This window comes from Cavia porcellus, unplaced genomic scaffold (genome assembly GCF_034190915.1).
Source record: "Cavia porcellus strain 051 isolate PalLab524CR breed Dunkin Hartley unplaced genomic scaffold, mCavPor4.1 scaffold_1, whole genome shotgun sequence".
In the NCBI taxonomy this organism is placed as follows: Eukaryota; Metazoa; Chordata; class Mammalia; order Rodentia; family Caviidae; genus Cavia; species Cavia porcellus.
In genome coordinates this window covers 58112892-58130325 of record NW_026947484.1, presented here as the reverse complement: position 1 = coordinate 58130325, position 17434 = coordinate 58112892, and the positions used below count along the sequence as shown (strand labels likewise).

Below are 17434 nucleotides of genomic sequence, written 5' to 3'. Positions count from 1 at the left end.
GCAGAGAAATCTGCTGTAATTCTGATTGGTGCTCCCTTGTAAGTGGTCTGTTTCTTGTCTCTGACAGCTTTTAATATTCTGTTCTTGTATTGAATTTCTGGAATTTTTATTATTATATGCCTGGGTGTTTCTCTGTTTGGGTTGTAGGTAGCTGGGGTCCTGTATGCCTCATACATCTGAGTATCTTTACCTTTTGCTAAATTAGGAAAATTCTCCTGGATTATTTCTGTGAGTAGCTTTTGTAGTTCATTTGTTTGTGTCCCTACTTCTTCTTTTATGTTCTTAATCCTTAAGTTATGGATCCTCTTATCATCTTCTTGTCTTTGTATTATTGCTGTTTGTTTCTTTGTTATTTTTAAGAAGTTTTTCATTTCGTTCTCCCATATTACAATTCTGCCCTCCAGTTCAGATAGTCTGTCCTCAGTTTCTTTCAAGCTGTTATGCCAGTCTTCGATAGACTTCTTAGTTTCTTGGTAGTCCCTTTGAACCTGCTTCACGTATTCTATGCTTTCCCTGTTTTCTCCATCAAACAATTCTCCCCTCTTTTTCTGTTCTTCCATTCCACCACCTGTTTTTTCTTGGGTGGGGCTTAGCATTTCTCTAACTATTTTGCATACTTCTAGCTTCAGGTCGTTGATAACTTCATTCCTGAATTGGTCTATGAGGCTCTCTATATGGTGCTTTATGTGTATTGGTGCGGTGTCCGCTATTGCCTGTTTCTCAGAATTGGGGGCCGAGGACCCTTTCTTGTTGCTGCCTCTTCCCATATTCTCTGTTCCTTTTATATGCAAGCTTATATGAGAGGCCCAGCTTCTCTCCCTGTCAGCCACAGCCTGATCGAATTGCGCCGGTTAGGTGTTCCCACTCACCGCTGTGCACCAGGCAGCCTACGCGGGGGCCCGCCCCTCCCGGCCTCCTCCGTCAGGCTCCAGGATCTGGGTTGGGCCAGCCTACGGGGTCCGCCGGCAGCGTCACGCAGGCCAGGCACTTTTCACCAATCCCGCCCGAGAGGGGAATGTGTGGCTGGAGTCGCCACTGCGCCCTGCTCCCGCAGGACTGCTCGGGCCCAGAAAGTCTGCTGGAGTCAAACTGTGGTGGAGTGTCAGTTTCTCTCACTCACCTCGCCACAAGTCAGAACATGCCTCCCTGCCCGTCCTGTTTTCGACTCCGTTCGCAGACTCCCGTTCTCAGAGCTTCCGCGTGTCTCTCCTTGCCAAGCCGATGTAGAGGCAGCCAGCCGCCGCGTGGCGGGAAACCCAAATCGCGGCTTCCAATGGCGCAGGGTCCAGCCTCAGCAGTGAGACTTTTCTGTTCCTGTTTTAGCACCAGGACTACATTCCAAGTTGGTTTCTCTCAGCTGAGTTCGTTCCTGAGTCAGCAGAGCATAACTCCACCTGCTTATGTCTCTTTAGTCCGCACCATACCTGGCTTCTCAGCCTAGTTTTTCAGAGAGCCTCCGGTAGTTGCTGTTATCTGTCCGCCATGTTCTCCCGGAAGTCCTGAGCTGCATCTTTGACCTTGCCCCTCTCCCTGGACAGCCACACTGTTCCTCCTTGCTCTCCCGGTCTCCAGGGGACCACCTGAAGCCCAAACTCACCCTGGCTCCTCTCTGCCCTGGGGGATGTCTGTCTCAGGCTAAGAAAAGTGGTGAAAATCCACATTTCAAAGTATTCCTAACATTTTTGAAATGTTGGTGACTCCTTGGGGTCAGATCCGGGTGGAGCAGGGCTGTGACCTCTCTGGCTGTGGGAAAGCTCTTGCTGGGGAGCAGTCATCAGCCCTGCAGGTGTTTGCCTGGTTAGTGCCATGGCCTCAGTCCTTGGCTTTGTTTCTTGCAGAAATCTTTGGAAATCATGGCGCATCTTGCAAGCACCAGTTTATTAGAACTAAATATTGTGATTGGTGTATCTGCTTAACCAATCACACATAAACATATCCTAGAATAAATGAAAACCAAGGGAGATGCAGGGAGGGTACGCTGAGCCCCTCCCCACCTTGTGGGGGACACCGCCCCAATGGGGGATAGGGCTAGGTTCTGCGCTGGAGATTGGTAAAGTTTAAGTTAGCTCATTGCAGAAAAGGAACATACAGAGAGGTTCTGATACCTTTATTTCGTGCACCTCACCAGTGCTGCCTGGTGGAGGCGGTTACCCTTTAAATCAGTGACCCCAACGGTGGGACCCCAAGCCTCTTGCTTGGGGATCTTCCTAGAAGACCTTCCTTGTTCCCCCAGGGGATCTGTATCCTCTGCAAGGTGAGGGAAAGGCTGGGCCCAGAGACATCCTTGAGGCTGTGCCAGGTTAACCCTCAGTTGAAAAAACTCATCCTCTCCCTGGCCCTCTTGGATCACCCCAGGTACCCTTTAAATTAACCCTGAATGTCTTTCCTAATCCTTGGAAATGTGGTCTCACTTAGCTGTGAAGGAGTCTGAGCAACAAATAGGTGTTTTCTAGAGGTTTCTAAGCTTTGATCACATCTCCATGGAGCAAGGGAAGATCCAGGGTCTTGCTCCCCTCACTCAAGGGACCACTGCATGTCATTCTGCCTCCTCCAGCTCCGGGAGAAGAGAAGGAAGATGTTTCCTCGCTTGACTCCATGGAAGATGCGCTAACTCACTCTTCCTGGGAGCCTCGACTCTTGCCCATCCCCAAAGCTACTTACAGGCCATCCAGAACTAGAGTAGAGGAAGTGTCCTCTTTTCCTTGTCATGCTGGGCTCCCCTTCCAGCCACCTCTTCCCCATCAGTCATCCAGAGGAGAGAAGGAAGCGGAAAGGGAGTGGAGGCCGGCATGTGTCCTGGCTCCAGCTGCCCTCAGTGTGAGGCTGGAGCTTGAGGGACAGGCCAGCCTAGGTGCCTTCCCGCGTCTGTCAGCAGCTGGCTGCTCCTCAGGAAGCTTTGCACTCGTGGCTTGTGAGCTGCTGAGTCTCAGAGTGCCCGGCCTTCACCCACCAGGAAACACACGTGCCAAGTGCACACACGACCACAGGTGTCCCGTGCCTGGGCTCTTAGCACTTGTGGCCTTGGCCTTGTCTTGTACCCGTGTCCCTGCCTGGACCAGTGATGCTTCCAGATGATGTTGTCTGGAGTCTACAGCCTTTTCCACTTCGGCTTAATATTTTTGGGCTCCTTGCTGGCATCACCCGCTGTCTCTGGATGCGAAGGGATGCTGTGTGATCTGCTCTTGCGGTCACTTTCAGCTTTCTGTCCGCACAGTCAGGAAGTCACAGGGCCCTGCAGGAGAGGGCGATGGCCCCTCTCTTCCCCCGAATCCAGGCAATGCTCGCCCTCCCTCCTGCTGACACTGGGGTCTGCACCTCTTAGGGTAACTGAGACTGCACTCCCTCAAATGGATTGCCTTGTTCTTCTCACGTCCCTTCCCAGGCTCATCTGGCCCTTCTCTGCCCACTCGCCCAGCTCAGGAAGATCTTCCTGCTGTTTGTCACCATCAGCCTGGCATTTCACCATCTGGGAGCGCTGAGTGTCTCCTAGAGACATGGAAACACCACTCGCACTCTGGAAAAACATCATTTATACACAAAGCTGCTAGCTGAGCCGCATGTCCAAGGGCCGCCTGGGTGATCTACTCCTTTCTCTCCCAGGGCTAGGCTAGTTCACTGGGCTCTCCAAACATGGTCCTAGTCCCTTGCTTTTCTCTCTAAATGTCCTAGAAGCGCTTGCGCTCCGAGTACCACCTTCATGTTCTCTCCGCTTGAGCTCATCCATCTGTCTTGGGCTCAGAAAACCCACTGTTCTTTCCAGAGGGGAAAAGGTCGCAGCTGCCACAGTCTTCTCTCATGGTGCTGGCAAGATGAGCTACAGCCCTCAGGCCGAGAGTGGGAGGTTTCACTCAAACATGGTTAACAGAATTATCCCTGGCCAAGAGAGCTTTCCCAAGGTGTGGATGCAGGATGAGAGAAGTGTCACCAAGACCCCTCCTGGGTATGTTGGTCTCCTCCTCAGCAAGCTATGTCCACTCCTTAGACCCCTCTCCCTAACACTGCAGCCCCCAACACACACCCTGACTCCCTGAGCTTGCCTCAGGCTCCTCTCCCAGCCTGCAGCCCTTCCTGAGGGCTCAGCACTCGGTCCTTCTAGAAGGCTGCAGGGGGCGGGTGGCAAGGCTTCCAGGTACAGAAAATCTCCCGGAAGGAGCAGGAGCACTGTCCCAGAGGTCGCCTTTTAACACTGTGTGAATGGGCACTGGTCCCTTCCCCACTTGCTCACCAGGGACGGCTATGCATTCTGCTTTGTTGACCTGGTGGTACTGATCCAACTTCTTTTAATCCCTCCCACTATTTCCCATAATGCATACTGCATGGCAGTGACATGACACATATATGAAAATGTTTACATTTATTTTAAAAATTTACAGTAAAAAATAGATGGCCACGAATCCCTCTCAAAATCCTCCCATCTTGAACACAAAATCCTCCCATCTTCATCCTGTCATTCTGGCCACTTGCTGCAGCAGTTCTGGAGTCTCCTTACCTCAGGGTCTTTACCGAGGTGTGATCAAAAATATAGTGAGTGCTGCTGCATCCAACAGAAAGGCCTTGTGAGAACATCACAATGCATCCTCATCCGCCTCACTCTCCAGGTCTGGCACTGTGGGGCTTCTGCCTCTTCCCCAGAGTCAAAATAATCATGAAAGGAAAATGCTTTGAATTATTTCGGGACATCGAGGCAGCTGTGACAGAGTAAGCAAAGGCCCTGAGAAGAGAGGATTCCAGAAATGCTTCGGAAAGTGGCGAGAAAGATGGGATATATCTTGGTGTTCAAAGTGAGGCAGAATGTGGAGGAAGGTTAATGGAAGCGTGTCTTCTACTATAATAATTTAAATTTACTTCACCACATTTTAATCACACCTCATGTGTGCATGTGCATGCATGTGTGTATGTGTGTGTGTGTGTGTGTGTGTGTGTGTGTGTGTGTGTGGTCCTCCTAGTAAGTGAGGAAACAGGATCAAAACCGAATGCTCAAGTGTCTCTCCTTAGGAAACACTGTATCCCATTCTTCTCTGCCCAGTTAATTTACCACAGTGTGGTGGAGAAAGACACTAATTTGCCATCTTATGTTTCTGGAGCTCAGATGGAGATGGCTTGGTTTCCAGGGCCAATGCCAAGGTGCTAGCCAGAGCTTTCTGAAGCTGTGAGGGTGAGTCCCTTCTCTCACCTCTTCTGGTTTCCTGGGGCCCCATATTCCTCTTCCTCCATCTGCAGGGCCAGCACCGGGTCACCCTGACCTAGGCTCTGTCTCCTGCCTCCCTCCTTCACCTGTAACAGCCTTGATCACCGGCCCTCAGAGTGGGAGAATCCCCCACCCCAAGCCTTCACGTAATCACATTTGCACCGTGTCTTTGGCCATGCATGGTAGATGCCCGTCTGTTCTGTAGCACCAGGACGCGGACATCTTTGGAGGAACTGACTCTCTCTATCACATGTACCCCTCTCTGAGTGTCAATAAAACCTTAACATAGTAGATAAATGTTTTTAAAATCTCAGAGAAGAGTTTAATTCACTTTGCTTAAAGCCAGTGTTTTTCAAACTAATTTAATCAAGGAACTTTTTCCTCTTCCCAAGGAAAGCTTCTGTATTAGTCAGCTTTCTCATTGCTGAGACACGGCACCTGACAGTGCAAAGCTCCAAGAGGCAGGGTGTAACCTGATTCATGGCTTGGTGGATACAGTGCTGGGTTGGCTAGATCCAAGGCAGAAACAGCAGCTGGGAGGGCCTGGGGGGAGGGACATGGCTTGCCACCTGGCAGCCAGAAAGTAGAGAGAAAGGGAGGAGCCAGGGAGAGGTATGCAACCTCCAAACCCACACCCAGCTGGACCCCTCCTCCCAGCAACACACGCAATGTGAACTCTTTTGTGGATTAGCCCCCCATGAGCACAGAGTCCCATGATCCGGTCACCTTGCAAAAGCCCCACCTCCAAACACACGAGGTTTCTGGGTGATGTTGCAGATCTAAGCCATTGCAACTTCTTAATTCATGGATCAATCTTAGAAGCAGCCTCTGTGCCCAACCACGTGAATGGATGGATAAAGAAAATGTAGAGTTTACCTTTGATGGAGCACTACTGTATCCTGAAGGGTAAGCTGTCATCCTGTGTAGGTAAATGGATGCACCTTGAGACCATAATATGAAGTGAAATAAGACACACGCGCTTAAATATCGCATGATTTCTCCTCTGAGAAACACAAAATTAAATACAGAGCAAAATACAAGATTGATAATGAGAAATATGGAGGTAGAACTTTTTCAAATGGGAAGGGGACTGAGAGATTGAGGGAGAAAAAAGGGGGGAGACAAAAAGTGGATGATATGTGACATGCACGCACCAAATGCACACAAGGAATCACGTGCCACAAACGTGTACTGATAAAAATTTTTAAAAGGGGCCGGGGATGTAGCTCAGCACAGCACCTGCCTGGCAAGTGCAAGGACTCCAGGTAAGGTTTCCATTACAAAAAAAAAAAAAAATTTTTTTTGGTGGTACCAGGGATCGAACCTGCCAGGCAGGCGTTTATGCCACTGAGCTAAATCCCCAGCCCCCCCAAAAAATTTTTTTAAGTAGAGCAGGATTCAAACTGGTGTGTGCACCTCTGAAAACCCAGAAACTTTCTACAAGATGGAGGCGGTTGATTGATAGATCCGAATCGCTCCTGGCCTTAGCGCCTCTTCTGTATACAGACTTGATACAGATCCGTGGGAAGACTCGGAGCACCGTGATGCCCTGCCCTCCCAGCTCAGTCGTGGTGGTGCAGCCATGTGACACACTGCCCTGGGGCGCTGATCCTCCTGGGTCCAACAAAGGGATCCAGAGAAACAGAGAGCAGTGCTTCTCTTAGTCAAACCACCATGACTCCTCCTGTAGCCTCCTATAGAGGCATTTCCAGTAAAGCTTTACTTTCTGTGTTATGATAAGTATTCATTGAAATGTTGGTATCTCATATCATACCAAAATAATTAAATGATCCCTCACTCCAGAAGAAAACATTTAATGCTTGGAGCTTTATGGTTGCTAGGATCTTCTCTTAATTTAAATTTCTATTGATGTGCAGTCTTTGATTGTAGACAGTTATGATGGGTTGATCACATGTTTTCAAGTGTAAGAAGGAACATGCAGTGAAAGTTCTGTGGGTGAAGGAGAATGCAGACATCATTTCAAGAAGAAAAAAGAACCTTGCTGATTTTTAAAATGATGCTACTCATGCCATATATGACAGTAATGGGTGTTATATCACGATGGCACTTGAATTACCTGGAGCACATTTTAAAGAATCCCTTAGCAGGTTAATAGGAAAGCATCAGTTACTTACAATATCTGGACCATATACTATTAAACTTAAGATAGAAAGTACTTGCTACCAAGCTTTTAAAGTATGCAAGAAAATACACCATTTTCCAGAAATTTTGGGGTTTGGGGAAGGTACTAGGAATTGAACCCAGGGCCCCTTTTTATTTATTTTGAGACAGATGTTCTCTAAGTCACTAAGTGGCCAGGCTGGACTTGAACTCATGATCCTCCCTCCTAGCCTCCCAGAGTGCTGGGATTGCAATTGCGTGCCCTCTTGCTGGGGCTGTGTGAGCCCAAGGCATGCAGACTCTGGCCCAGAGCAGAACACAGGACGCGCTGGTGGCAGAATAGCAAGGTCCAGAACCAGGCAGCTTAAGGAAAGGCCTCTCTGCTGGGCTTGCAGGTTAACGCCAAGGTAGTCTGCTCAGAGCCGGGGCTCCTCCACTCACCCAAGCTCTGCCCCATGCCCCCAGCATGCTCGGCCTGGGTGTAAGGTGGTCTCAGAAGCCAGGAGTTCCTGCTCCCATGGCAACCATAGGCGCATATCATCAAGCGATGCTCTGTACCTGTGGGCCTGCTGCTTTTCTAGAGACCTGCTAGGGCCAATCACAGGAGCTGTACCTACAAAGCAATGACTCACTTTCTGATATTCTGGGACAAACCCTGCAGGCCCCTTGTGCCTGTGACCAGGCCATCACTCAGTCTTGAAGCTCCTGTGGAAACGACTCCAAAGCTCACAGTACAATCTTTTGAACATCCTTAGTGCCTGTAAATATTTGCCTCTGGGAGACAAATTGATTTCTTTTTTCTTTTTGAGGGGAGCAAAGGTTATTGACACAAAGGTCTGGTGACAGGGTGGATGGCCACACTGGGCAGGAAGAGCATTTGTCTTAACACATGAACCAGGAAGTTGGAGCTCTCTCGGTAGGAAAGAGCCAGGAGTCCCGTTTGTTCCGGGCGCTGCATGGTGTTTATTCTCTGTGCCTGCAGGCTGTCAGGGAGCACCCCAGTTCTGGAGGAATATTAGTTTCTCTTAGCATCAGTTTGGTATGCTCTGGAGTTCATGCTTTGCTATTTTTCTGCATCTTCCTCCAGTGTTGTACTCAGCAGACATCCACCCAGGTCCATCCCTGCACCCTGAGCTAAGCTGGATGCTGTGGGGGGGCCCTGCACTGTCCCCAGACCACTTGGCTCTCCTTAGGGGGTCAGGATAAACATACACGTGAGCAACAGTGGCTGTTGGGGTTCACTTTAAATGTCAGCTTCTGCCACTTGCTGCTCTCCTAGAGTATTTCATAAGTCTAAGACTACCACAAGATGTCTTTTTATGTGCCCATAAGAAAGAAAAAAAAATGCTAACAAATTATAACTGATATCTATTTTGTTTTATTTTTTCATGATGGGGATAGAACCAGGGCCTTTGTCCTCAATTACAGTTCTAGCCTTTTTTATTTTTTGTTCTGAGAGAGGATCTCACTAAGTTGTCCAGGCTGGGCTTTGTTAGCCTTATTTAGACAAACTGTTGTCGGTTTTTGAAAAACATATATTACTCTCATTGTTACTCATAAAGGAGAAAATAACAGCAAAAGTAAGCTAGCTGTGGTTTTCCTAAGCGTGTTCACATTCAGAATACTACGTGTCTGGAGCCGGGTGTGGTATTGCACACCTGTAATTCAAACACTCAGGAAGCTGAGGTGGGAGAGCCACTGCCATTTCAAGGCCAGCCAGTGCTATGTGCCAAAGACCTTATCTCGAAAGAACAAAATGAAACAGAAAGGAATTCTACTTTTCTGAAGCATTTCTGGTACCAATGTCTGTGTTTCCCACGCACTGCCACCATTGCTGTCATCAGGAACGTGAGTGAGGTGGAAATTTCTCGTGGAAACTGACATACACATGCATGTAAAGACTGCCACAGCACAACTGCTGCCTGGTGGTGGTGGCTGCCAGACAGACTCCAACTTCCAAGGTCTCCAGAGTAGAAAGCCACATCTTAGACATGATGAAACGGGGGTTCTGAGACTCGAGGTAAAGTCTACCATGAGCAGTGATCCCTGTGTCCATTTCTCTGGGTACGGGATGGACGTCGGGGCTGCACCCCCATCATCGTGCTGTAATTCATTCCTGTATAGTTTGCTAAGCCTGTTTTTTCCATGGTGATGGTAGTTGTGGGCACTGTCTGTAAGCTGGTAGCACCGGGAAGCCGTGTATGCATGACATGGTCTAAACCAGTGAGGCTGGCCAGAGCCTGCAGAGCATGAGTGTAAGTCCAGCAGGTGCCAGAGGGAGAGATAACGTCACCACACAGCGTAGGTTTAGCAAAGGAGCTGTGGGATACAGAGACACGGGGCTGTGCATTGCGAACAAAGTTCAACTTCACATGTTTTATTTGGAGATGCGCAGCTCACAGCTCTCACATTCCCATACCCTTCTCTCTCTCCCCTCTCTAGGTCCAGATGTGTTTAGTTCGAAGAGCCTCGCCCTGCAAGCGCAGAAAAAGATCCTGAGCAAACTAGCCAGTAAATCGGTGGCCAACATGTTGATTGATGACACCAGCAGTGAGATCTTCGACGAGCTCTACAAAGTCACCAAAGAGTACACCCACAACAAGAAGGAGGCCCACAAGATCATGAAAGACTTAATCAAGGTGGCCATCAAAATCGGGATCCTCTACCGGAACAGCCAGTTCAACCAGGAGGAGGTGGCCACGGTGGAGAAGCTCCGCAAGAAGCTGAACCAGACCGCCATGACCATGGTGAGCTTCTACGAGGTAGACTACACCTTCGACAGGAACGTGCTCTCCGCCCTGCTGCACGAGTGCCAGGACCTGGTACATGGACTAGTGCAGCGGCACCTCACGCCTCGGACCCATGGACGCATCAACCATGTCTTCAACCACTTCGCTGACGTGGAGTTCCTCTCCGCCCTCTATCGCCTAGATGGGGATGGTAGGCCCAGCCTCAAGAGGATTTGCGAAGGCATCAACAAACTGCTAGATGAGAAGGTCCTCTGAGTGGCGCCCTCCCGAGAAACTCTGCTTCTCTAACATCCTGTCATCCAGCCTGGGTCCCGTGAGAATCCAGACCCCACACAGAAACCCTTGTTGTTGATCGACGTCCGTGTTCTGTCCTACTTATCCCCTCCAATGCTGACGCTGAGCTGAGCTCAGGTGTGTCCACCCCAGCCGCCGTCGAGGTCTGAGCTTCTGAACACCTGCACTTGGAAGCCCTTTTCAAGCAGAGAGGCTGCTTGGCTCCTCACAGTGAGCTCAGGGCATCTTGGCATGGAAGGGGTCCTGGGCTGGGAGCTAGAGGAGCGTGACCCAGTTACCAGCTGCACCAATCCCACTTCTGTCCTCTGTCCTGGTCCTGCACACCCGCCCGCCTACCTCCCAGGGCTGTTGCGAGGGCAGAAGGAGATAATGTGTTTCCCCTACTTTAAAAGCTCACCTGGGAGCTATTGATGTCCTCTCTCTGCGTGGAGAGGGATCAGTCCAGATCTCGTCTATGAACAGTATGGAAGAAAAGAATCACAGAACTGAACAGAGAGGGCTTGCAGTCTCTCTCTACCCATGCTGCTTCAAAGTAAGATGAAGTCAAAGGTGTAAAGTACACTTGCAAATAGAAATGTGTCATTCAAGAGTTGTGTTTGGGTCTCAGAATGCAGGTATATGATGGCATGGAGGGAATCTATCCACAGGGGAGGGGACAGTTTGCTGGCCAGCCATCACCCCCAAGCTCAGAGCACCATGCACCCTGCCAGGCTGGCTGCCCTCCCACAGAATGGCCACCCCTTTGGCCTGGGAGGCTTCATCCCAGCACTTAGAGGACAGTGAGGGAGATGAGTCCCTTTTCATCTTTCTTGGCCTTTCACAGTCGTTTTGTGCTGTCTTCTCTGGTCTGTTAATAAAACAAAACTACCCTTCCAACAAGAGGTCTTGGAATTATGATTCTTAAAAATTTCTTGGGATACGTTGGGTGCTAGTATTGAAGAAGAAGCAGAAAATGAGGGCAAGGAGTCAGCACTCGGACGCCTGAGGAAGGCACCCTGGGCAGCATGTGGCATGTGGCAGATCCCCTGGGCAGCACACAGCATGTGGCAGATCCCCCAGCATCATCCACAGCCAGCTGTAGACATCTGTGGTCTGTGATGGTCTGAGGCTGCACTGTCTCTGCCTCATCCATGCCCCACCCCTGTGCGCTGTCCCCAGTGGGCTGAGGGAGGGTGTGATGCTAGATCCACTGAGCCTCGACTGGCCCTTCCCCCAGTGGGTCCCTGCACCCCCTGATGCCAGCGTGTTGTGTTGGGCAGGTCTTGGGTCATGGTGCAGAGATGAGTCCACAGGAAGGAGTCCAAGGGCCAGCAGGGGACACGGGAGACTGGCGTCAGCCCCTTCCTCTGTCTGTGGCAGGCAGGGCTGAGTCTCCCTCTCAGGCGCACTCAGGGGAGCAGTGAGCAGTGGGCTCCCTCCTGCCCTCCTGCCCACCTGCCTGCCAGGGTCCAGCCCAGCGGCAGCCAGATGGTCACAGGCCGCATCCTCGAGGTCGTCCTGAGAATGCTTGCATGGCTCCACTCATCACTCTGGAGTGAGCTCGGTTCTCATAAATTAGAGAGAACTGTGATGGAGACTTCCGCCCCATGAGGAGCAAGAGGATCTGTCCTCTGTCTACCTGAGGCCAGTGAGGTGAAGGCAGGTCCCTGCCAAAGGAAGATCAAAGCCAGAACGGGCTGCTATACTGGGGACGGTGGGACAAGGCAGAGTTGGGCTCTGACGCCCCTAGCAAGTGCGGCAGCATGGACCACCTCAGCCTCCCCGCTGAGGGACCCATTAGGCTGTGGACTGGCAGACCCAGGGTGTCCCCCAAGTTTGTCATCAATGGCCCAAGTAAGCTGGGCTGCACCGTCACAGGTCAACCCCACGCTTCCAAAGCCAATCCAGTGCGCACATTTCAAACACGCTATTGGCATCTGGACCCAGGTGACTCTTGACTATAATCTGGCAACCTAAAAGCCTGCAGATTTCAAAGATTTACGTAGCAGTCTCGGCACCAAAGAGGGACTCATAGGTGTCACACTCTCTTGAGGACTCTAGCTATGGCTCTCGGTGGCTCTGAACAGCTATTTTGGTTGAAGCAAAGTGACAGAGGCCAATAGACACTTCCAGAACCCTTGGTCCTCTGTAGACACTCGTCTGTGCTCAGGACTCCACAAAATTTTCCAGTATCAAGAACCACGAAAGCAAAGTTAGAATCTCTGCATGGAGGGGTGGCCCATAACAGAGGCTGTCACTTTGCAAGAATGATGGAGAAGGAAATTATTTCAGAAAGAGCAACAGGGCAAAGTCACCTCAGGGATCAAGCCCCAGGTGTGCTTCAGAGACGCAACCACCAAGTACGAGCATGGCTCACTTCGGAGTAGGGGTGGCAGGAGCGTTTGCCTCCTGGTGTCTGGCAGTGTCACCAGGTCTTCAACCTTCCCTATGTGGCCACATCACTCATCCTTGCTGGTTTGCAGCTGTGAGTTCCGACCCCTCAGTGACTCTAGGTCTCTGCTCAGTGCAAATTAAAATGAGGAGCCTTCTCCATCTGTGCTTCTTCCAACTCCCTTCTTCCCCCATCTGTGTACTTTTTCAAGAGCAAATCAGTACGTTCATCAGCTGCTCTGATGAACTTGAGTGCATTTTTGATTTTAGAAAAAAAGAGCTAAAATCAGAGCTCCATCTTCTACCCCAGTGTCTTTGGGGATCTTAAAAACTCCAGTAGGACCTCAGAGGTCAAGACCACAAGCAATCAATTAAAATTCTAGATCAGCCCACTCTGGCTATAAAGATATTACATTAGCTGGAGCCATCCAGCAGTGTCCCAAGATGTCAACAGCCTTGAGAAAGAGGGTCACCGATGGTCACGGTGGTCAGCGGGTTCCCCTTGTGCAGCCTGACCTGCTTCAGGAGCCATGGTCCAAGCCAGGCCTTGCCTCCTTCTCTTGGTCGTTGTTTTTCCAAATAGCATCTACAGATCCCTGTAGTCCTGGGGCTGGGAGACGAATGAGTCCTTTTGTTCTCCAGGAGTTCTTAATTTTTGTCTCATTTGGATGTCTTTTTCAAAAGATACAATCAGTGTTAGCACGTTCTGAATCACGCAGGAGTGACCTTATAGCCAAGGAGTGCCATCTGTCTTCAGATCTGGGTTTTCCTCTGCATTTGTGTGTCACTCGTGCTAATTGGGCACCTCACTCAACCAGGCAGACTGGAGCTCAACGTGACTCCCAGGCTAGGTCTGGTGTCCCTGGCAGGTCTGCTGTTATGGCCTGGGGTCCGTGGCTGTTCAGTCCTGGGAAGCTCAGCTGCAGCATGTGATGGTGTCCCCTGACCCTGATAGTGACCAATCTGTGGGAGTTCAAAGGGTGAGCAGTGGGCCAGCACCTAGGGGACTGACAGGCTTCCAGCTTCCATCAGCCCCTTGGAAGAAAACTGACCAAGAAAAACTACCAGTTACAAATCAAATCAAAGAGCTGACCGACCTATCCTGGAGTCCTCATACTAAAAGAGTGTCCACCACTGGACACAGCACGGTCTGTGCTCCCACGGAGGGGAAGAGAGGAGGCACTTGCCAAGAAGAGAAGGTAGTTGCACCTGTCATACTCAGTCCTAGGGGAGCCTCCTCTGCTGCAAGGCCCAGGCCTCCAGAGGGCTTGTGTGGGTCCCAAATCCCACAAGATTGGTGCTGGAGAGAAAGGCATATGGCATTCAGATGGGGAGGCACCCGGTTCTTTCCCATCCCAGGAAAGGGAAGCTCAGCAGAGCAGCACAGCTCAGTGTGTCTCTAGCCTTGCCTTTCTTACTGCCCTGTGGGGCCTAGCAAGGCAGGACATGCAGAAGAGGGTCCTGCAGCCCACCCAGGAGCTCTGCTTAGCCAACCGCTAGAGCTTTCTGGACCATGCTGAGGACAGGGAGCCTGGGGTTTGGCTCTCAGCTCAAGGAGGGGCTGGATCAGAGCCAGAGCTGCCACAGTGTGTAGGCCCCCCAACAGTAGCAGCAGCAGCAGCAGCAGTTAGGTTGTGCAGGGGCAGGGGCACTTTCTTGAGCTCTGTGTCACCAGGAAGGAAGACGGTGGGCCATCCACTCGGGAGCAGCAGGCCCCATGCACAGCACTTCTGCACTGTGGGCTTTTAGAGGAGAATCTGATTCATTATCCAGTGAAGCAGTCATTTGCAAATAGGCTGACAAATGGCTTTTCAGTGGTCTTCTTCAGAAATTTTGAATATCGATCTAAGTTCATAGATTTCAAAGCAGAAAAGCCATAAGCTACAAAATGCACAGTAAAATCAAGACCCAGAGGACCATGTGATGGGGCCTGGGAGCCCCAGGGACCGGGTGTCCTCAATGGTCTGGCCCTCTACTAAGACACATTTCAAACTGAGATCGCATGGAATCTGCCTCTGGACAGAGCAGATGCTCAGGGGCAAACTCACACATAAATTGGGACTGATTTGACTCAAGTATTTTAGGACACCATCAGAACCATTTAAAAAATACAGTAAGAGAGCCAGGCGTGGTGGCGCACACCTGTAATCTCAGCACTCAGGAGGCTGAGGCAGGATTGCCATGAGTTCCAGGCTAGCCTGGCCTACCTATTGAGTTCAATACCAGCCTAAGACCCTGTCTCAAAAAGGTCAATAAATAAAAATATATTAAGGAAGCCATTGTCCCAATGCATGAAATTAGATATCTCAAATCTTTTCTCTTTAACAGCTTTACTGAGATATGATTTCTATGACATAGAATTCCCCTATGTATTCACAGGTATGCACCACCACAGCCGATGTTCCAACATTTTCATCACCTTGAAAGAAAGCTGACACCTTTAACAGTCCCTGCTGCCCTTCAAACCTGGTCAGCAATGTGAAGTTGGTCTTTCCCCAGTGTAGCACAAACAAGAATGTCTGAACCCGAGATTTGCTGTGCAGTCTTGAAATCTGGAGCACACAGAGCCCAATCACCTGGGTGACCAAGAGTCACTGTGCTGCCTGTGACAGGTTCAGGCTCAGCTCTCCATGAGTGGGGTTCTGCAGGGTGGGCCCAGCTTCTGGAGCAGGCTGCACCCCGCCCTGGCCTTCCCACAGCTACTGGTGGAGGCTAAGGTGGGGTCACAGCTGAGGGGTTGGGGGAATTGGAGCATCACATAGGGCAGAGACCTCAAAGCATTGCCCTCAAGCCACCTGTGTCAGAATTCTTAGGGACAGGCACAGTTCCATTTGAAAATGCAGACACCTTGGTCCCATCCCCCACCCTGATTCAGATTTCAGAGCTACAGCGTGGGGATCTGCCCAGCTAAAAAACTCCTAGTGAATTTAAACAGTGAAGTTTGCTAAGCCTAGGGCAGAGGACTGAAATTCTTTGCATCTCAAATTTTGTGGTTCTCACAGAATTTGCGTCTCTACAGAACTGTTTCTACATCCTGCTTTTTCTAGCTCTGAAGTAGTCAATCTGCCTGTTCCTCTGTGTCCAAGGGGAGCCCCTGAGTACTTGGATCAAGCCCATGCTGCTTCTCCAGTTTCCATCTCCAGGGTGGTCAGTGAACACTGGACTTCCCAAGCTGCCGTATGCTGTGCACCACAGCAACCATGGCCATAGCGAGACGACAGGGCTCATCCCAGCAATGCTGTGCTTCCCGCATTCTCATCTCTCAATTAATCAATTATGGTCACAGGTGACTGCTTACAGTGCTTCCTCTAACGCCAAGCCCTAGGTGCTGATCAGGAAATGCAGTTTCCAGGCTCACATTTGGCCCAGCTTCCCCATGGTCTCCTCTTAAGCAATGCGGGATGCTCTGGAAACAGGATTGCTCTCAGGACCTAAGGGAAGAGGGGCAGAGGGTGGCCTGCCTTTCCTTCAGGCAGGGGAGAAGCAGAATCTAAAAAGTTGAACCTAGGTTCAGATGCACCAGACATGGGGATCCTGGATGGGAGGGAGAAGGAGTCAGGGACACAGAGACACAGGAATGTGGCCCCCAGAATGGGTGCATTTTGTTCCCCTGGCTGCAGGTTGATCAGGGCCACTCAACCACGTCAGTGTCCCCACCCAAGCTCTTTCTAAACCAGGGGACCTTTTTTCAGAAAGGAATCTGACAGCCAATAAAGAGGGAAAATAGAGAATGGGGGGAGAGGACCCCAACCATGTTGTCCTGTGGGCACTCATAGGCCTCCTTCAGGGACCAGGTGACCCCGCTGCTAGAGTTGACTAATGCCTTGCCAAAGTGAGGGATTGTCCTCACTATGAGGACATCGTGTGACAACAGGCATTTCTGGAGAGGGCGACCAGTTACCAGCTTGGGTGACCAGGACGTTGCCATCCCCAGATGCAGGATCCAGAGCTCAGCAGAGCACTCGGCCCTTCCATAACTATTCCTGTGGGACGTGAGTGCATTTCTTTCCTGCTGCTCCACACTCCTGCCCCCTGCTCACCCTGGCCTCCCAGGGCCATCTTAGGTGTGTGACTCTGGCTTTCCTGTTCTATCCCCACACATTCGTCCAGGAAAACAACAGACCTGTTTCTTCCCATCTCTCTAACTCCTTCCCCTCTTCGTCATCGGTTTTTAATCCCATATCCTCTCCAGCTTTTGCATGATTTTCTATCGAGATCAACCTCCCAAGAAAAGAAGAGACTTTCATGCTGCTCATATGCACACGAGCATATGAATGCATAAGCACCTTCTTTCCAAACTCCCAAAATCATAGCAAAAATTTTGATTTTCATTTTTAAAAAGTTAAATCCAGGGCTGGGGATTTAGCTCAGTGGCATAAGCGCCTGCCTTGCAAGCGCGCGGTCGTGAGTTCAATCCCCGGTACCAATAAAAACAAAACAAAAACAAAAACAAAAAAAGTTAAATCCAGTTGATAAATTTCCCAACTGAGTTAACTGCAGATAACAAGAGTGTGTGAAATATTCTTACCGAAATATCACCGAAAACTCAAATGGAGTACTGTTTAGTTCACGACACTGATGCCCCTGTGCCTGGAGCAGGTCCTTAGACCATCTGACTAGAGCGTTTCTGTCTCGATGTCCCCCTAAGGTCCCATGTGCTCATAGGTGGGACCTTTAGGAGGTGATCGCATTGTAGGGGTTTGCAGCTGAC

At 50.3% G+C, this 17434-nt stretch overlaps 1 protein-coding gene across 1 annotated transcript in view; it reads left to right on the top strand.

The window, feature by feature from the left end:
* The window catches only part of Tnfaip8l3 (TNF alpha induced protein 8 like 3), a 28792-nt gene extending 17560 nt beyond the window's left edge, over positions 1 to 11232 (top strand). Inside the window, exon 2 of the mRNA XM_063248689.1 lies at positions 9752 to 11232. Coding sequence (XP_063104759.1) covers positions 9752 to 10314 — 563 coding nt within the window. The 3' untranslated portion in view covers positions 10315 to 11232. The remainder of the gene's footprint in view (positions 1 to 9751) is intronic.
* Positions 11233 to 17434: the final 6202 nt, after the last annotated feature.